A 22,300-nucleotide genomic window follows, 5' to 3' on the forward strand; every position below is an offset into this window, starting at 1 on the left:
CTTTGACTTTTTCGGGTGAGGAATTGCCTTGACCTTTTAAGGGGATTGACATTCCTTGAGATATTTGTGGAAGTGCCATTGGCTCTGGCTGCTCAGTTTCCCTCAATAGGTTCATTCTGTCTAAGAAAGAAACAAAATACTGAATGTACTTCTGAATATCTGCTAGCTAACACTATCTTCACTATAAACCATGTGATATGATGATATTGTTTGACCTAGGTATACATTGTTTACTTTCACTATAAACCATAGTTATAGGACTTTCTTGGACTCACTTAGACTTAACGAGTTCTGAGATAAGCTAGGCCAAACGAGTCCTGGGTACTCAAGATTTGCTCACGAGTCTTATAGAGTTGCAAGACTCAATGAGTCTTGTAGATCAGACTTGGGCAAAATTAAAAAAATAGGGATAATAAGATTTTTTTAAAAATCATTCATCTGACATTCCAATGCTTACAACTTTTCAATGCTTTTTTAGTTTGTGACATGCCTATCTAGAATTTACAGAAAAATTATGAAAATGGTGAGTGCCATGAGACTTTATGTGGTTTTTCAAGTTCTTATTGTGGACTTGTTGGTGAGAGCTCCACCCCCTGATCCTGCCTTGTATAACTACAGAGAACACTGAGGGTGCTGCCTCTGGACCTTTCGAGGGGCATTGCCCTTTGACCTATCTGTGGGTGTTGACCTTAGACCTCCACAAGGGGTGTTGCCCACAAACCCCAATCAAACGATAAGTCTAGGCAAGTAATAGGCCAAATAATGAATCATGATCATAAAATCTACAAAATATATATCCCTTGCAAATCTCCACATCGTCATAGTCATAGCAAAAATTAAGGATTATCTTGTTTCAGATATAGGATAACTTGTTTAGTTTACAAGGACTGCCAGAGGCAAGCTGGCATGCTACAACTGTTGTATTGCTGAATACAAGTAAAGTTAGAGTTGGCAAGAAATGCCATTTTCACAATGCATAAATGTATCATCATGCCCTACACTGAGAACTCATAGAACAAGCCCATCTATTAGCATCTTAGCCATTTGTTATTTGTATTTTTCAATCCTCATATCGCTTGAAGGTGAACTTCTTTGGTGGCTGTTTTGTAAGCATTCTAGCTTTTTCAGATTGAGCTCCATGTAAATGATCACAAGATCTCTGATAGAGTAGTTTCACTATTTCTGATAACAATATATATGACAGAGTCAACGTAGAATAATACTGAAAAGATAAATATATTTATTTGTAACAGTGAACAATTTATTCAAGATTTTGATCAGTGTCAGATCTTATTTCGAACTGACAGACTAAAATATATAGGAAGTACTTCAACCTTCCTTATTGCTGTTTGAACAGAGAATTGATACTGCTGCTGATGTACTTCAAATTGCTGTTGTGATTGATCTAATTTCCATCGCGGCAGAGATATATATGTGAGGGTGGCAGTCATGTCACCTTAAGTTATGACTCTACGTGGCTATTGCCACGTAGGGTCATGTCCCTATGTGACATGGCCAATGGTCTGTATAACCATTCGTGCACGATAGTCTTAAGTGACTAATCGACTTTGACAAAAACTTGTTTAGACAAAGTGATCTGTATTAATAAGAAAGGCAGATACATATTGCATTTAATGAGTTATATATATATAAAAGAATGATATGGCACTATATAGAAATGTTGTATATGTGAATATATGTATTTCATCTATACAAAGTGCATATACAGAAAGAGCAAAGGGTGATCCAATTTGACTGAAGCTACAATCTTTTAACACTCCCTCTTAGCAAGGGAGAAGAGAGTCACCCAAAATTTCTCATATTCTTTTGATATGTGCACTAGTATCAACTTCATTGATACCTATCAGGAGAATAGATTATCTGATTTCCGACACTACAGGACAGCAATTTAAATTAGTCTACCAGATAACAAAAATCACAGTGTCATGAACTCTATCATGATCTTCGGCAGTCTGGGACAACAACTTAATGATGTCTGATCATAATATGCTTGGTATCATGACTTCCAGTTCTCCAGAACAACAATTTAAGTCTGTCACGACAACAAGTCCACCATTTATAAGATTGTCACCTTACAATGGTTACCATCTATTTATATATGTCAATGAAAGATTGTCACCTTTCATGACATACCATATGCAACTATAAGATAATAACATTTTTCATCAAGAACTTATATGAATATACATATATATTACAAAAATTGAGATTTGATTTCAGTAGTTACAATCATAGTTGAACCATCCTAAGTTTACCTTTGAAATACTCCAATTTAAGTTTTGATAGAAGTTTAGTGAGTATATCAGCTGTTTGTTCATTTGTGCTTATGTATTCTAGCTCGAGTACATCTCGATCTACCATATCTCTAACATAATGGTAAGGGATTTCAATATGCTTTGATCGATTGTGGAAAACTGGATTCACAAACAATTTGATGCAACTTTGATTGTTGCAATGCATAACCATTGGCTTCAAAGGTTTCTTGAACAATCCAACTAGCAATTTTCTTAACCATACTGCTTCTTTGACTCCCATGAAAGGAGCTCTGTATTTTGCCTGAGTGGAACTTAAGGCGACTGATGATTGTTTTATGTTGAACCAAGACTCAAACAACATCGTGTCGTACTTTTACAATCAGCAGTGCTCCTAGCCCAAGCAAAATCATAATATCCATGAAGGTTAATCCCAACTTGATTATACTTGAGACCCAGTCAAATTGTACTGCGCAAGTATCGTAAGATGTGCTTGGCTGCCATAAGATGGATCTTCTTTGGTTCGCACATGAATTGACTTAAGGCATTGATTACATACAGATATTAGGACAAGTGCTCACCAAGTAAATTAGTGATCCAATAATTTGCTTGTAGTAAGTGGGATCAATGGGTTCTGATTCAAATCCATCATTCTTCAGTTTGTGTAGATTTGCTTCCATAGGAGTAGTTAAGGGTTTGTAGTCCATCACTCCAAACTTTTTCAGAATGTCAACGATGTATTTTCCTTGATTTAGAAAGATGTAGCTCTTCATTTGCCATACTTCTAGGCCTAGGAAGTAGTTGAGAAGTCCCAGATCTTTCATGTCGAATTCAGCTGCCAGATCCTATTTGCATTTTGCTATAAGATGTTCTTCACTTGTTATTAGTAACTCATCAACATATAATACAAGAATAATCATACCACCATCAACTATTTTGAAATATATGTTAGGATAAGCTTCATTTTTGGAGTATCTTAATTTTGAAAGATAACTGTCTGTGGTGAGAGGGAAAAAATCACTCTGCAACTGCGTACGAAAGCTAGACATCTATGTGCATCGGCTCTCGTACCTTGCAACGTGTTTCTCGACCCTTTTGTCTCACTTCGTGCCTTGCTTTTCATTGTTTTATTTGCTTTTGGTACATGTTTTCTTTGTCTGTGAGCTTTATTGATTATCCCTTAGTGGTTTTGGGGTTGTGTAGTTTGGGCTTCTTTGTTAATAATAGGTAAACCTTACCCCACCATTATTTACCCACCCAGGATCACTCATGAGAGACCAAGGGGAGGCAATCATGATTGATGGTGGAGGAGAGACATTTGAAGAAATGATGAAAGTGGATGAGGATTTGAACAACACCCATGACCAGGATAATTCTCAGGTTTAGCAAAAGGGTTTGCATGAGAAACCTTCGTATAAGGCAGTGGTGGAGAAGATTTCAACTTCTTGCCCACCGTCAGCCTTCTTTTCTAGCAAGATTTGCATAGTCACTGTGGATGGAAACTGAAATGACGAACCCACAACCAATGGAGATAGACTTAGGGATGGAGGCAATTTTGAATTTGGCGACAGTGGAGGAAAGGAGGAAGTTAAGATCCCGCCCCATAAGCTGAAGACCCTCTCTCTCTTGCCGAATGAAGATATGGTAAGAGCTATTAGAACAGAACAATCTTGGTTAAGAAATGTTGTAGTTTTCTTTGCGTGCTTAGATAAAGGGTTCCTAGCTTCCTAAAAGTTTTTTGATGAATGGGTTGTAAATGCTTGGGGTAAGAAACATGGGATTCATGTTACTTTCTGTAGAATGGTTCAAAGAGGGTTCCTTGTCGTATTTGTTAAGACTCATAGTATGCAAGAAAGAATCCTTAACAAGAAATTTTGGAATGTGGGTAAATCTCTATTCAGAGCCTTCCCATGGTCGCCGAATGGGAATGTGGAAGAAGTTTCTGTTAGCGCTTCCCTTAATTGGGTAGAAATTGAGAACTTGAATGTTGAATTTTGGCCCTTTATCCATCAGCTATTGAAGCCTATTGGCTCGGTTTTGCAGATAGAGCAATCTAAGACTACCCTCCCACATTTAAATGCTAGGGTTCTGGTAGCTCTTGAACTTGGAAATGTATTCCCTGATAATATCTCCCTTACTGTTGATTTTGAAGCTTTTTCATGGAAAGTCTCTCGACTTGGTAATCTATGTGTTTGTTTTCACTGGAAAAGGAATTGACAGGCAAGAAATGACTGTCTAGATTTATCTAGAGCCCAAACTGCTAAGTTTGAGATTTCTAAAGATAATGCTAATAAAGCATCTAGTTTTGAAACAGAGAAATCCTCAGCACCATCCTCAGGTAACTTTGGTAACGTTCCGGGGATGGATGAGCCTATGGAGAATGATAAAAATAAAATTTCTAATTCTGTTTTAGAAAAGGAATTTGACACTATTGTTAACCCTCTTTATGATATTGAGCTAATTCCTACTAATGATCCCATCTCTAGTTCTAAGATCATCCCAAGTGGTTCTAACCGGTTAAAATCCTTTACCTGTCCAGAAGAAAGTGTTGATCCAGTGCCATTGTTTGAAACCCCCATTAAACTTAATGCTGAACAACTTGCTCTTAAATCTCTAGCTGAGAGGGCAGAGCTGGTTAAGATTGCCAATCACTCTTTGATTGATAAGAGTATGCAGTTGAATGGTTCAAAGCCTTCAGGGATGGAAATTTCTCCAGACAAGAATAGGACTGAGGCCCCTTTTGTTGAAGTCACCAATAAAAGAAATAAGAAAAGAAAGGGCAATGATAACTAGATATTAACCAATTGTAATGGTTATAAAAATAGACGATGAGATATCATTGATTGCTTTAATAGACTTTATAACAATGGAAAGAACAACTCTAAAAATCATGAACATGATCAGCGTCCATAACTAGAATGTTAGAGGATTGGAGATGAATGATAGAAAATACATTGTTAGAAGATGGTGCAGTAAGCTTACACAAAAAGATTTTAATTGTTTACAAGAGATTAAAGTAGTTGGGTTTTAGTTATTGGCTGGATTATATAGTTAGTAGAGGAGTTTCTCCTTGTCATAGGGCATTGTGGATTGTATTCAGTAAAGATGGTCAGAGTTTTGGGTTGTGTAACTTTTATGCACCTAATGACTATAGAGATAGAGCATCACTATGGGAATGGGCTACAACCATATTTCCTAACACTAGGTGGATCTTTATTGGTGATTTATAATATGGTGGAACATAGGGAGGATAAAATAGGAGGTAACTCTTTCAATTGGAAAGGCAATGAGTTATTCTTCTGGAACAAATTTAATAGGAAGTTTAATGTGTTAGATCCTTTAGAAAAAAGAAAATCTGAATTTCAAGATATTTGGTACACTTGGTGCAATGATCAAAAGGGCTCTCAAAGGGTTTATTGTAGATTGGATAGAATCTATGCAAACTTTGCTCTTTGTTTTTACTCTAATCTTGGTCACTCACCTATCATAGTTACTCCTGCTTCTCTCTCTGATCATTCATTCCCCTATCTCTGCAAGGATTGGGTTGCAAAGTGAGATTCCAGTTTCTAGGGTGATTGTCAACAAGCCCTTTAAACTTAATTTTTCTCTTCTTAGAGACCAGGATACAATTGGTGCTCTCATGCAGGTCACTAGTATTTATAAGATGGTTGGTGGTGGTGTTCAACCAAGAGAAATGTGGGAAGGACTAGTTGTTGTCTAGCAAAAGATTTTTCAGATTATTTGTAAAAAAAAGGTATGGATTTAAATGGTGAAGAAACTAAGGCACGTACTAATCTTAACCTAATAGAGAAAGACCTCTAGATCAAAATTCAGGATTTGGAGTTAGAAGCTGATTTGATTAAGACTAAACACTCCTTAAGGAAGATTCAAAATTATAAGATCCAAGGTCAGAGAGCTAGATCCAAACTGAATTGGAATTTGGAAGGAGATAGGGGGTCTACATACTTCTTCAATATTATCAAGGCGAAGAATAAAAGGGAATTCATTGAACACATTCATATTAATAGTCGAAATTCTTCGGACCCAGAGTTAATACAGTCAACCTTCTTTGATTATTATTCTCAGCGTTTTTCATTTGAGATGTTTGATGCTAATTATGAGGCAGCAAATTTCTTCAATTGATTCGCATAAAAGTGTCAGAAGAAGATAGTAACAGAGTAAATAATCCTATTACTTTGGAAGAAGTTAAGTGGGCTATTAACTCTTTAGCCAATGACAAATCACGAGGATGTGATGGTCTTTCTGCGGAATTCTACAAAACTAACCAATTGATTTATTGGCACTCTATGAAGACTTATTTAGTAGAGGATTCTTGGGTAAAAACATTAATAAAGGCATGATCAAATTGCTCCCAAAGAATGGTGATAAAGCTGAAATAAAAAACTAGAGGCCAATAACATTATTGAACATTTCTTATAAGATCATTGGAAAACAGCTAGCTAAAAGAATTGAATTTTCTCAATAGGTTTATCTCAATTACATAAACATGCTTCATTAAGGGCATATATATATTGGAATATTTAATAACTAGTTGGGAAGCAATGCATTGAGCTAAGGAGAGCAATCAGAATGTGGCTATGTTCTTACGTGATTTTTAAAAAGTCTATGATAGAATTGAATGGCCTTTTGTTATTGGGATATTGCAAGCTTTTGGATTTTTTGATTATTTTTGTTGTTGGATAAAGATATTGTTTATGTCATAGCTGTGAATGGCAATCTTACCAGGCCTATTCCTCTTGGGAGATCAATCAGGTAAGGTTGCCCCATTGCCCCTTCCCTATTTGTGATTGCTGCTGATGCTCTATTTTATCTGCTTAGAGCCCCCCCCTTGGTCCTCCTGTTAAAGGTCTCCTCCTTCCTAACAATGATACTTTACTAAATTCTCAGTTTGCTGATGACATTGCTTTATTCTTAGAACTTGAGGAGATGAATCTTCATAACAACTTGGATAGACTTGACTTCTTCTATTTAGCCTCAGGTGCCAAAATTGCTCCTCATAAATCCTCAGTTCTAGGTTGGTTTGAATCTCGTCCTAATTGGGTACTGTTGATGTCTTGGCAATGGAAAAGCCTTAATGAGATTATCAGATACCTTGGTATTCCTTTTTCTGTTAATCCTTCTACTGAAGTGAGTAGGTCTTTGATAAAATTAAAAAGAAACATGTTAAATGGTTGACTCACTATCTCTTCGTGGCAAGAAGGGTACAAGTTTTTCAGAAAGTTTTGTTATCTCATCATCTTTACTTTGCTTCCGCTTGGTTGATGGCGAATAAAAAAATGGATAAAATTGACTTTTTTTGAGAGACTTTCTATGGTCTGATGGGATGGGAAACAAAAAAAAGACACTGTGTGAATTGGTAGTGGTACTGTAAACCTAAGCAGTATGGTGGACTGGGCTTGAAGGACCTCAAAAACCTTGCTATTGCCCTTGCTTCTAAGTGGATTCTTAAGGCCATTTATGGTAATGAACCTTGGAAAGTCCTAATTAGAAATAACATTCAATGTTCTATTATCTCCAAAGATGAAAGTTGGATGAACATTCCATTCTATGATTTAGTATAGGTGACTTTAAGATCAAGGTTTTTGGCTCTAATGTTTTTGCTACCTTGTGGAAGGCTCAGACCCATTCAAGGATATTCTTACGAGTTAGAGCTGTTGTTGGCTCTTCTCCATCTTATGTTGTCACAGACAAATCAATTTGGTGGGGTCTATACCTAAATGGAAAACCTTTGGCACTTACACAAAGTTTCTTAGCAAAACATTGGAATGTGTTGGGAGTGTCTTTAATCAGTGACTCAATGATTGTTAATCGGATGGGTACATGGGATGAATTTAGAACTAGGTATTGTATCACACAGACTCAGAAGAAAACATATACATCAATTTGCAAGGCACTTGGTACATGTAACTTCTCCAAGGCTATTGACTTTGATAGTTTTTTCAAACAATTGTTGTGGAGAGATGGAACAATGATTAATTGAAGTAACAGTAAAATAGTTATATAATATGCTTGTATCTGATCTAACCTGGAGTCTTTAGGTCGCATTCCTGCTCATTGGAAAGTTTGTGATGTAGTTGAGTCTTTTGAACATGTTTTTTCAGTGTGATTTTGCTATTATGATTTGGTCAATTTTTTTAGGCAATCCCATTGTATGGAATTCAAAACCAGGTCTTTCATGTAGTGAAATTTTAGTTGGATATGTTGAAGCTTTTGACTCTAAGCTTAACTCTTTTTGGTCTGTTCTTACATGTGAGATTTTATGGTTCCTTTGGAAAGTGAGAAATGAAGAGGTCTTTCTGCAGAAGGATAGAGGACTTACTTAGAATAATTGTAAACTCACATATTTTTCCATCATGTCTCAGGTGTCACTTTCGTTGGAAATTTCTATGGTTCAATTTATGACATTGATCAGGGATGGCATGCTACTTATCCATAAAGACGAGGTCAAGTCTTTCAAGTACCTTGACCAATTCAAGGATATGTTGGACCCGAATGATATTAAACATTGAAAGGATGATGGAGGATCTGCACATTTCCACTAGTACCCAACAACCTGTTCCAAATGTTACTGATGGTGAAGAGGTTGAGCTGACTAATGATTTTGTTCTAGCAGGATGGAATGATGAATTGTTTGATGAAGCCTTCTTGCAAGCGTTAGATTCTAATGATGATTGGGGCCCATATATAAATCAATAGCATGTTTGATTTTGATAAACAAAATTATATAAATCATTTTGATATGCAGTGTAAATCTTATACTATTTTGTTTCCTTTTCAAGTGGGTTAAATGGGTTGACTACCCTATTAGTCATGTATAGTGGTGATCTAGTAGTTTTAAAGTATGATACTCTAAAAGTTTCCTTCTCTTTTATGATGAACAGTTCATGATGAACCTATTGTAATCAGTTTTTACACTATTCTAATAAAAAAAATATAACTATCTATTCTTTCGTACCATGCCTTGGGGGCTTGTTTAAGACCATATAGTGCTTTCTTCAGTTTACATACATAGGAATTTTTGTCATGGGTGACAAATCCTTTTGGTGGTTCAATGTATACTTCTTTGATTACACCATTTAGAAATGCAGTTTTAATATCCATTTGGTGTATCTTCCACCCTTTGGAAGATGCAATGGCTATGATGGTTTTGACAGAAGTGTGACGAGCGAATGGAGCAAAGGTTTCTTCGTAATCTATTCCTTCTTTTTGTGAAAATCCGTGAGCTACAAATCTGGCTTTGTATTTTTCAATACTACCATCTAGTGCATGCTTGATTTTGAATAACCATTTGGAGGAGACAACTGATTTATCTTTAGGTCTAGGTACAACATCCCATACATCATTTTTTAGTATGGATTGATATTCTTCAATCATTGAATCTTTCCAAGGTTGACATGATAATGCTTCTTCAACACTTGTAGGTTCCGTTTTGATGAGTTCAGATATCTATTCAACATAGCATGAATGGCTCCTTGTTCTCTTTCTATCTCTGAATACTTCATCAGGTTCTACTTGATTTTCTTCTATAATTTACCTTGTCCAAAGTGGGCTCTTTTTATTGTTAGGGTTTTCAATATTTTCTATATTCAAACTTGGAAATGCATGACTTCTAAATTCATACTCCCTCTGATTTTCCACTGTAGGATTCTCATCTAATTTGGTAGTTGTTTCTGTGTATGATTCATCATCGTTTTTTGAGATATTAAAAGCAATGTCTTCTTCAAATTTTACATCTTTGCTGATTTCAATAGTTCTTTGACCAAAGATGTAAATCCTGTAACCTTTGGATGATTCACTGTATCCTACAAAATGCCTTTCTTCCATGATTGTTCTAGTTTAGTTCTCTTTTCCTTGGGTATATGAATTTATATAGGACATCCAAAGATTCTTGGATGACTTAAGTTTGGCTTCTTTCCTGTGAATACTTCTTTAGGGGTTATTTTCTCTAATATTGAGTGAGGGCATCTATTTTGGATGTAAACTACAGTGTTAGAAGCTTCAACCCAGAATGAGGTGTGGAGATGTTGGTCATGCATCATGGCTTTGTCAGATTCTATAATAGATCTATTTTTCCTTTCTGCAACTCCATTCTGTTGAGGATTATATCGTACATAAAACTCCCTCTTAATCCCAATAGAGATGCATAACTCTTTTAAGTTTTTTGTAATGTGTTCACCCTATCGTCGGATCTTAGAGTTTAGATTTTCTTCCTAGTTTGGTTTTCAACTAGAGCTTTAAACTCTTTGAATTTGGATAATACTTCATTTGATTCCTTAAGTTTAAGGAAGTAAATTCAAGTTTTCCTAGAGAAATCATCTATAAAAATTACATAATATAGACATCCGCTTAGAGAAGGTACAGACATAGGACCACACAGGTTAGTGCAAATAAGTTCAAGTGGAGCTTTGGATCTCCGTTCACTTTTGGGAAAGGACCCTTTTATATTTTTACCTAATGCACATTCTTTGCAAGTTCCAGAGTGATCAGGTTTTAAACTAGGTAACCCGATTACAATTTTTCTTGTGGATAGTATGGCATGAAAATGAAGATGTCCAAGTCTTCTATGCTTGATTTCATTAGTATTTGAGATTTCATGATTTAGGGCTAGATTTTGATGGTTATAGAGATTGTACAATGTTCCATCTCTGAAACTAATGGTTATTGCATTCTTGATGTTGGAGCTCTTGGGCCAGGACAGTACTTTATCTTCATCAAATGTGATTCGATACCCTTAATTTGCAAGGCTAGAGATTGAGACTAAGTTTCTTTTTATGTCGGGTACAAACAATACATTCTTTAGTTGAATAGTGATTCTTGATTTTAGTTCTATTGAGCATGATCCAATTCCTTTAACCAGATATGTAGAATTATCCCCAATAGTTACTTCTTCATAGGAGTATCCTTCAAAGGTTTCAAATTTGTCTTTAAAACCAGTTATATGGAGAGAGGCTCCACTGTCTATTATCCATGTGTTTTTTTTGGAGTTTAGTTCACTTGAGAGGGCTAAATAGAATGCCAAATTTTCATCCTTTTGATTGTTAACTTCTGCTAGGGCTACTTGATTTTTCTTCCCTTCTGGGCAGAATTTATGAGTGTGACTGAATTTGTCACATTTGAAGCATTGTACTTTGGACCAGTCTCTTTTCTTGTATGTTTTGTTGAATTCCTTGTTGTTTTGATGAACTCCCTTTCCTCTTTTTCTTTTGAATTGACCTTTCTTTCCCTTATTAGTGGTATTGGTTTGAAGAGCTTGAATTTCTCCCTCTTGATTTGGACTGATTCCTCTTGTAATTAATCTTGACTCTTCTTGAGTGCAGTTGTTTTTGAGTTGCTCAAAATTGGGTAGTTCAAGTCGAGAGCTTAGTCCACGAATAAAGATTCTTAAGATAAGGGTAGTTATTTCAGGGCTATAATACGGAGTTCTTTATCATCTACCCGATTTCCAATAGATGCGAGTTGATATTTTAACTCTATGATTCTTAAAAATAAGATGTAATAGACTCTCCATTGTTCACTTTTTATGAAAAGTATTAGTTGTTTTAATGTGAGTGGTCTGCTAGTATTATTAATCTCGAATGTTTTTTTGATGGTGGAGAACATCTTATAGGCAGTTTTGAGACTTGATATTAAAGGAAGTATATGGTCTTTGATAGAGTCTATGACGATTTTCATGGGTTTATTATTATGTCTTTTCCATGTTGTTTTGTCTAGATCATTTAAAGGCATAGACTTATTTTCTGCTACGTATTCTTTTAATTCCATTTCTTGAAGAATGATCATGACTCGTATTTTCCATGATGCAGAGTTGGAGGCCCCTTCAAGTCTGTCTTCTAATCTTACATGATTCACCATTGTTTTAGATTGAAGATAATTTAATAGATTTGAAACTGACTGTGATGTTCTATCAGTTAGGCTCTGATACCATGTAAATGATCACAAGATCTCTGATAGAGTAGTTTCACTATTTCTGAAAATAATATATTTGATAGATTCAATGTAGAATAATACTGAAATGATGAATATATGCATTTGTAACAGTGAACAAGTTATTCAAGATTGTGATAAAGTGTCAGATCTTATTTGAACTGACAAACTAAAGTGTATAGCAAGTACTTCAACCTTGCTTATCGCTGTTTGAACAGAGAATTGATACTGCTGCTGATGTACTTCAGATTGCCATTGTGATTGATCTAATTTCCATCGCGGCAGACACACACACACACACACACACACATATATATATATATATATAGAGAGAGAGAGAGAGAGAGAGAGAGAGAGAGAGAGAAGGTGGGGGGGGGGGGGGGGGGGGGTGGCAGTCATGTAATGTAGAGACATGACTCTACGTGGCTATTGACACATAGGGTCATGTCCCTATGTGGCATGGCCAATGGTCTGTATAACCATCTGTGCCCGATAGTCTTAAGTGACTAATAGACTTTGACAAAAACTTGTTTATACAAAGTGATCGGTATTAATAAGGAAGCCTGATACATATTTCATTTAATGAGTTATATATATATGTGTGTGTGTGTGTGTGTGTGTGTGTGTATAAGAATGATGTGGTAGTATATAGAAATGTTGTATATGTGAATATATATATTTAATCTATACAAAGTGCATATACAGAAAGATCTAAGGGTGATCCAATTCAACTGAAGCTACAATCTTTTAACACTCCACTCATGTAATTCTTACATTTGGTGAGAGATACAGAGCAGAATAGAAACTAAAAAATGAAAAGCTCTTGTTGGGAGATAATGTTTGCACAATTCCCATGTTCCATATTCTTTGCAAAACTTTCCTAATAGGTTCCCGAATTTGTTTTATTGGAAAAAGGACATACAATTTTCATTTGGAGAAACTTGTATGCTATGTAGCTTGCTTGTCAATAAAAGAACAAGGTTCAAATATGGTTCTCAAATCACAAGATTATTATGTTATGAATGATGTTTCTTTACCATAGAATTCTTTGCACTTATGTTTTAAACAACTTGCAATATAATTATATATCATTATTTTTGTATTTATTGCAATTTCTAATGTTCTTCTACCTGAAATAGGTGCATAGAGTTTTACAAGCAGATATCAATACAGAAATTATGTTCAATTGTCAAATGGGCCGAGGGCGGACAACTACTGGGATGGTTATTGGCACATTGGTTTACCTCCACCGTAGTGGAGCATCGGGTAAAGATCTGATTCTTCTTTAAAAAATTCCTTTGTAGCAGAAAATGAGTCATGGGACATTTACTCTTGATTTTGTTAGTCTTGTGGCTGTTTTAAATTTTAAGAAATAGTAACAGATTCTGTATTATGGCATAGATACTCTTTTTTGAAAACATGCCATTATATGCAAGAATCAACAAAACCACCGAGTCTATGCAATTGCAAGATTATGCCTAAAACGATTGCTGCTAGACTGTGTTAGAAAAGTTGTGATAAAAACTTTCACAAACATGTGTTGTCCCGTTTTTATCTACACCATAGTATCTGGGTATATGGAATGCAAGCAAATGAACATACCCTCACAAGTTTCTTGAGATAAACAGATCTGCACAGTCTTCATTTCCGTTTTCTCTGCACAAGTAAAGTTTGTAATATGGTGAAGTGCAGTTTTCTTTCCTTTTGAATTAGCCATTTGGCATGATAATAACTGGAATATTAATTATAAAATTACAGATATGAATTTACTCTGCTATTGCTCACAGCAAGAAGCTTTGCGTAAACTGATTTATATTGAAATAGTCAATAAACAATTGTGCACTAGATGTGTAAGGATTGTAATCAAGAATACTTTTATTTATCAAACAAACCTATAGGATTAACAAATTTATAGGTTTTCTAAAATATAAAACTGACTCAAAGACATTTTGTTGTAATGTTAGAATCAGAAATTGTCTTTAACTTATTCGTGAACATGGGGCAACAGTTCTTAATCCACTTTGACACAATTGGTTTATAGCAAAGAAGTCCTGTAGACAAACTTTTGTGAAGTACTTGGGCTTCCTTATTGATGAAGTTGAATCATATGCAGATCTAGATCAAGCAAGGTCAGAAGAGAGTAACCTGCTCACAACACAATAAAGTATTAGTGGCTCGTTGGGGGTAATTATTTAGATGGAGGGCATGCAAGATGTTGTTGATGGTTCTATTGGCAAAATGTTTTGCGGTCCCTTCGGGATTCATGACAAGGCCTTAAATGCCTCTTGTGTACTATAAGTTGAGTGGTTGTATCAGGCTTTGATAGATCAATCTCTTGGGCAACGACAACCCCACTTGAACAAGTGGTATCAAAGCTTGGTCACATGTTTGAATCCTGAGACCCTCAGGTAATGTTGAGCAGAAGATTGTTTGCAAAATGTTCAATGCTTCCCTCAATTTTCGTGACAAGGGCTTAATTGCCTTCTATGCACTATAAGTTGAGTGGTTGTATCGGGCATTGATAGATCTGTCTTTAGTGCAATGACAACTCCACTCTAATAGGTTTATGCAAATATTTGTGGGCCCATGAACTCTCCATCAGTTACAACCTGAAGAAGTTATGGTAGTGATTACATTGAAAAGCTTGCCTTGATCCTACGAACATTTCATTGTGACGCTTAGTACCACTTCTGCTAGCGTTGATCTTAGGTTTCTTGATCTCTACAAAAAGCTTTTGCAATAGGACAGATGGAAGCAATGCTAGTTCATTCTCTACTAACCAAGTGACCTTCTTAGCCAAAGCCTTAGACAAGAATAAATGTAAACCTTAGTCTGCCTAGTAGAAAGGACTAGGCAAATCTTAGGCATCTTCAAAGAAGAAGAGTGTTAAGTGAAATTATTGTTACAAGCTTGATCACACGAAGATAGATTGCAAGAAACAGTTGGTTGGGGGGAATCTTCACTGGGAGGGACTTACAGAGGGCCCAAGAAGCCATGCATTTTGATCAGGAGCGTGCCTCTAGGCTCTTATGCGTTCATGGCCGCATGCCCATTAAATCATGAGAGATTATCAACCTGGTATATTGACTCTGGTGCCTCTTGACATTTCACACATCAGTAGGATTGGTTCATAGAGTTGATGCTTTTCTCTGATTAAGTATTAGTCTTTAGAGGAGGTGAAGAGTATACCGTTGGTAAAGGCACCATTTAGGTTCCAGTTTGTGGGAGGGATTTGGTCTTTGTCAATGTATAATTTGTCCTAGGTATGAAGCCCCAATCCACCTTCAGCTAGTCAAATTATGTTTCATTCTTCCTAGATGGATGTTATTTGCCTCGTTGGGTGATATTCAAAACATAACAAAATGAAAGTAGAATATAATAGTACATATGCATAAAGTATAGAGAACTCACTAATATGTATTAATTGATCACAAGGTTACAATGTATCTCTAAAATAGTCACAATGATAGTACCATAACAATATTGCCACCATATTGATGTCACTAGAAGGTAATTATGATGCTATATATAAAGGTGTCAAAGTGCCAACCATCAACAACAAGTAGCAACTTTTGATTAATTATTTGTTGGTTCCTAAAACTGCAGATTGGAAATCCAAGAGCTTGTTACTTCTCCGATAGGATCTCTCAATCAGTTTTGGCGAACGAACGAGAATTACCTGGATTCCCCTACACTTTACGCCTCGCTACACCTAGGTAGGTAGACCTTCACCTCAAACGCTGACTACTTGGTTCAAGACTTTTATATAGCGGATTTAAGCTTTGGAGAGTTCTTCGGTTGGCAAAGTCCTTGAACTCAATTAAAATGAAACTGAATGTTGAGTGTTTGAATTGAATGAATAGTATAAGGTTTTAACAATGTATTTGAGGTTTGTAAGAATGAAGTTATAGATTTTCTGCCTTCATAGATAAAATCAATACTTCAATGATAAAAGTCCTGTGCTTTAGCTTATTTGAGCAACAAAGTCAACTACAATGAAGATTATAACATACAACTTTATAATGTTCTATGTACATAAACTGTACACAATTTAATGATCAAGACACGACGTATCAAATATATATACGCAATTCTAAACTAGTCCAAATTGCGCTTTAACTCCTTAGGTCAAGGGGACAAACTAGACACAAATTCGGAAACAATAAAAGTTGGTGATAAGATTAGAGCAAAGTCAGGATTGACAAGATTGGTTATATTGGTGCATATGATAGGCCACAACAACTAACTTTTCTGAGATTGGAGGCTAACATGGTCGATAGTGAGATTGAGGTCTCGCCTTTCATAGATGATGTTATGGCACATATTTCTTAGTTGGATGCTCTTTCACAAGGCATCAAGCATAATCTTTACTTTGACAAATTTCTCACACATAAGCGAGAGCATACTAGAGGTAGGCCCTCACCTTAGAGGTAGAGCCCTAGATAATCAGATTTGCTTAAGGCAGCCAGTAAGATGACCTTAGCCCACTTTGATAGCAATAATAAGGTGACAACTCGAGTTTGGGTCATAAGCTTGAGACATTTGGCATTGCATCCTATGACTGAGGAGGATGCCATTAGATTTGGTGTGTTGTATCTTGATGGAGTAACTCATGAGTGGTGGTATCATGGGCTGGTTTCCTTACATCATGATCACATTGTTTCCTCAAGGAGCTCGTGGATAGTTTGATAGAGGACCCCAAGGTATAATTTTAGGAGTTAGCTCAGTTGAGGCAGAGAAGTTTGCTTTGAAGTCTTCTACTTCATCTTATGACAGGGCAGCCCCTAACAAGCAAAAAAAACTCAGATTCCAGGCGTTCTATGGAAGCCCCCTTAGATCAAGAAACTTTGAATGATTTAAGGTGGAGAAAATTGTATTTTATTGCAGGGGACGCTATGATGTTAATCTAGATTTCCCTATGAAGCCTGAGGCCAAGAAGAAGATGATGGAGTGGTTCTATGATGATGTGGATAATTCTGATTTTACAGGACAGCCAGCTGTTTATGCATGATGCACATAGAGCTATACGTAACAATGATGATGAGGTAGATGATTCTAACCTCAAGGTTGCTTACCTTTCTAGCATTAGAAAGGAAGGGGATTTCAAGGTGCACGGACTCTTGATAGGGCAACATGTATGCACTCTTTGATACATGTTCTACACATAACTTCATTGATTCACGTTTGGTTGCTAGGAGGGGGATTTAGACTGAGGATTTTAAGGGTCTTAGACTTCAGGTGGTAGATGGTTATACCCTTAGGTGCAACGAGATGATTTCGAATATTCCAATGAAGCTGAATACTTGTGCCTTTAAGGAAGATTTCTGTCTGGTGGATATGGGGAGTACAAATATAGTTCTTGGCATGGTGTGGTTGCATACATACATCAACATAGAGAGGATGGGGATAGGATTTATCAAAGAAGACAAAGCACAGGTCCTTTAGTCTATTAAGACTGACGATCTTTCACATATTACTTTTAGATGTATGCAACACTTGGTTCATCATGAGGATATGATTGATTGGGCAGCAGAGCGTAGACTGTTGTTGCCTATGATGGATAGTAAAGATAAGCCTGCTTGTCATCTTGACTTTCAACAGTTGAGGACCAAACACTCCTAAGTGTTTAGTGATTTCCCACCTAGAAGACCAACTGATAGAGGGATTGAGCATATCATAGAGTTTGAAAAGGGTGCTAAACCTATTATGATTAGACGTTATCTACACCAAAAGTGGCTGAAGAATGTGATTGAAAAGACTATATAAGAGCTGCTTGCTATGGGACACATTAGGCCGAGTAAGTCTCCTTTGCTTCATTAGTACTCATGGTGAAGAAGGATGGCACAATTAGGATCTGTATTGATTATTGGATACTTAATAAGAGGACTATAAAGTACCAGTTTCCTTTCCCTCAGATTGATGAGCTCATTAATGAGTTGCATGGGGTATAGTACTTCTCCAAGATTGACTTGAGATCAGGGTACCGTCAAATTCGGGCCAAAGAGCAAGATGTGGAGAAGATAATGTATATGTAATTGTGGCCATTTTGAGTTTCTAGTCATGCCCTTTGGCTTGACGAATGCCCTTGCCAGTTTTCAATCTATTATGAACATGGTGTTTCATAGTCAGCTGTAGAAGTTTGTGTTGGTATTCTTTGATGACATCCTTGTTCATAGTAAGACCTAGGACAATCATATAGCACAGCTGGATGTGGTGTTGGATATTCTTGATAGGGCTTCCATGTATGCCCAAGAGTCCATGTGTGTTTTAGGTAGGATGAAGTTGCTATATTTGGGTCCTATTATCAGGGAAGAGGGTGTTTGCATGGACCTTGATAAGGTTTGTGTTATTTTAGATTGGCCTACACTAGAGAACTTGACATGTAAGGGTGCCTTCGAGTGGACTCCTTAGACACAAGAGTTCTTTGAGAAGTTTAAGGAGATTTCGACCTTATGCCTTGTTTTAGCTTTGCTAGATTTTATTAGGTCATTTTGAGTTATAATGTGACGACTCGGGTGAGGGCATTGGAGCAATGTTATCCTAGGATTGTCATCCCATAGCATTTGAGAGTAGAAAGCTATGGGGTCGTGAGAGGTCATTTAGCGTGTATGACAAGGAGATGTTGGCCATCATGCATGCTTTGGCAAAGTTCAGACAGTATTTGGTTGGTGACAAATATTGTATCAAGACAATCACAATAGCATGAAGCATTTCTTGGTTTAGCAAGACCTGAATGAGAGACAATATAAGTGGGTTAATAAATTAAAGTCTTATGATTTTGACATCTCCTACATAAAAGGTACACATAATTTTGTAGTTGATGCCCTTTCCCAAAGACCCCACTTATGCTTGATTACTAAGATTGTAGAAGACTAGAGACACTTGATCATCACTAAGTATGCAAGAGACCAGTTTCAAATTGGCATTGTGGATGACAGTTACTATACAATTAGTTATAGCCTTGCAAATGAGTTGATCATTTACAAGGAGAGGATCTATCCTGTCCCACGATTAGTTGTCAAGGAGATTATTTTTAGGCCTTTCATGATTCATCGTTCGTTGCACATCTTGGGTTTTCCAAAACCTACAGACAAATTCCTGATAAATTCACATGGAAGGATCCGGAGACAGATGTGCAAGAGAATGTCAATGAGTGATTTGTGTGTCAGCGAAACAAACAGGAGCATACCTATCCTGTAGGGCTGTTGTAGCCATTTCCCATTCCTGAGTGGAAGTGGGAGAGTTCATCTATGGACTTCATTGTGGGCTTGCCAATAGCCCAGGGTAGAGATTGTGTTTATGTGGTGCTGGATTGTCTCACCAAATATGCTCTCTTTTTCTCTATCACCACTAAATATTCAGTTGTTCAATTTGCGAAGTTAGTGTTTTGGGAGGTGTTCAATTTGCATTGTTACAACGAACTATAGTGAGCAACTATGATAGCTACTTTATGAGTTATTTCTAGGAGTAATTTAGATTATGTGGGATAGATTTGACATCGAGCACTAGTTACAATCTCCAAACTAACGGCTAGACTGAGATTGTGAATAAGTGGGTGGAGGGCTATTTGTCGAACTATGTTTCTTCATAGTAGTGGGCTTGGGTTAAGTAAATTCATTTTGGTGAGTACTGTTATAATTCCACTCACCCACATGACTATAGAGATGTTACTATTGACAGCTCTGTACGGATACACTCCTAGTTTTATGGACTTTCTTTTCAATGACAACAGATAGCCCAGTGTAGGTGATTTTTTGCGAGGTAGTCAACAAATTATGAGGAATCTGAGTGATAATATGCAAAGGGCATATAATTAGCAGAAGCAATATGCTAATTAGAGGATTGCTAGCTCCTTTCGTGTGGGCGTATGGTTTATTTGATGTTGCAGCCAACAGTGTTCCATCAGGAAGAGTGGACCTGAGAAGCTTGAGCCTCGGTATTATGGTCCCTTCTGCTTAGTAAGGCACATGGGTGAGGTGGCATATGAGTTGAATTTGCCAGAGGACTGCAATGTTCATAATGTGTTCGACGTTTCGCACCTCAAGAAGGCGCTAGGCAGGCATGTATTTCCATCTCCTATCTTAACCTTGTTGGATGATGAGGGTAGGCTTGAGTTGATCACAAAGGCGATTCTTGATACCAAGGAGAGGCAGTTGCAAAGGAGGACTATCAAAGAGTTTTTGGTTAAGTGGTAGGGACTTCTAGATATGGATGCCACTTGGTAGCATGAGGATATACTTTAGCACCCCAGACTGCAATTGCTTGGGGATAAGTCATCTTGGGGAGGGAGGGCTGTAATGTCCCCATTTTAGCAGGTTCTTGGTGCCAGAATTGGTTAGTTCATCATTGCGACCCTCATGAGTTGACAATGAGTTTTGAGGGTTTTTGTGGCAGACTTGCTATTTTTAGTAAGTCTAATTGGGGTGATTGCTATATTTAGGAGGGTAGTGGAAGCATAGGTGGTTGGTCTTCATCTGCAGTAGATCGAACATCTTTATGGAGTTCATACAATAAAGTTGTTACTGTAAGGCCTCATTTATTTAAAGAACTTTATCTTATTGCATATTATAATTTGAAGTTGTGAATGAGAAGCCTCTTAAGTGAAAAGTGTGATGGAGAAGCTGGTTTGCACAATTGAGTTATAAATATGACTCTATTGTGAAGAATTAATCATCTCACTTTGTCTATTGCTTGATATTTTCTTGTAAGGGTTTGGATATGAGTTTGTGCATTCCATCCATTGCTGAGTATAGCAAATTTCATTGAGTTTACAGAGTCTGAAATTGGTGTCTTCCTTTACTGTATTTTCTGTTGCTTGGAAGACGTTTTGGTGTTGTAGTTTGGTGACTATTATTGCTGCTATTGAATGCCCAGTATCTCTGCCATTTGGTGTTCATTCTCTATGCATTTAGGCATCTGATCTATATGCTTTAATATTTATGTTGGAGCGGCGTTGGTTTGCATTGTTGGTGTTTTCTATCACTACTTCTAGGCGTTGCTATATCTCTGCATTTGGATGCCAAACATCTTTGTATTTCGGCGTGCTTTCTTCCTGTACATTGGCGGCTAGTACGATTGCAGATTAGTGTGGATTTATCAGACTTTTTTTGTAAATGGGTGGGATTTTGCATTGGCATAGGAGCTATGTTTGTGATTGCCTAAAAGGCCTATTAACCCTTGTATTCTAACGCCTTTTTAGGTGAGTCCCTGCTACTGTTTGAACCTGTATATTGGTGTCTATCTTTGCTGCTGATTACTTGTGCTTTGGGCATGATGTTGTATGTGCTGGCATGGGCTACCTGACTGGGCCGCCTATGTGATTCGAATCAGGGTTTCAATGTGGAAGCAAGAGAAGGATCTCCCTCAGACGACTGCTGCAAATCGAACAATGATCAGGAGATTACCAAGTTCCTTATACATAATTGTAACTTTCAATATTGTTGAAGCAATAGTTTTCGTAAATTATTAATTGCAAGAATATTCAGTGTTGAAGTTTGATAGCTCCATTCGGATAAACTTATATATAATTATATATGAGATATAATTTATATGTGTCATTAGATTTGAGATATATATTTATTGTTCTACGAGAGAAATATATATATATATATATATATATATATATATATATATATATATATATATATATATATATGAGATTAAATTTGTTATTATATTAATTATATGTTTAATGAATAGACATGTACCATGAAGGGACATGTCTCTTCATGGCTTATTCTCAATATAAATAATATATCGCTGTCATTTGGAAAACGCATACGAGATATTATGGCAGCGCTATTACATCTGCAACGATCCTTAGAAATTCAACATGGTATCACAGACTAGTTGCAGATGTAGAAAGTAAACAAAAAGGCTAGATATAAAAGACTAAATAAAAGGGCTCCTAAAGAAGAAAAGGGCAAGAGGCTTGTAAGTTGGTAATGCATGTTTGATACAAAATATGCCAATATATCCGTTGCAACACATAATGTGAATATGACTTCCCGTAGACGATTGTGCAACATAGCATGATTTCGATCTGGTATAACTTCCTGTAGCATTCTGTAAACATTTGACTA

The 22,300-nt window shown here is 36.6% G+C and overlaps 1 protein-coding gene across 4 annotated transcripts in view; it reads left to right on the plus strand.

Annotated features, from left to right (window-relative positions):
- The window catches only part of LOC149561136 (metal ion-binding protein), a 195,121-nt gene that overhangs the window by 101,583 nt on the left and 71,238 nt on the right, over positions 1 to 22,300 (plus strand). For all 4 annotated transcript variants that reach the window (XR_016363776.1, XM_089824984.1, XM_089824985.1 and 1 more), the window contains exon 8: positions 13,358 to 13,484. Coding sequence is in view for 3 of the 4 variants with exons in the window: in XM_089824984.1 (XP_089681110.1) it covers positions 13,358 to 13,484 (127 nt within the window). In the remaining variant the exon portion in view is untranslated. The remainder of the gene's footprint in view (positions 1 to 13,357; positions 13,485 to 22,300) is intronic.

The sequence above is a fragment of the Cupressus sempervirens genome, chromosome 4, assembly GCF_028749045.1.
Source record: "Cupressus sempervirens isolate cs-2001-9-10 chromosome 4, ASM2874904v1, whole genome shotgun sequence".
Lineage (NCBI taxonomy): Eukaryota > Viridiplantae > Streptophyta > Pinopsida > Cupressales > Cupressaceae > Cupressus > Cupressus sempervirens.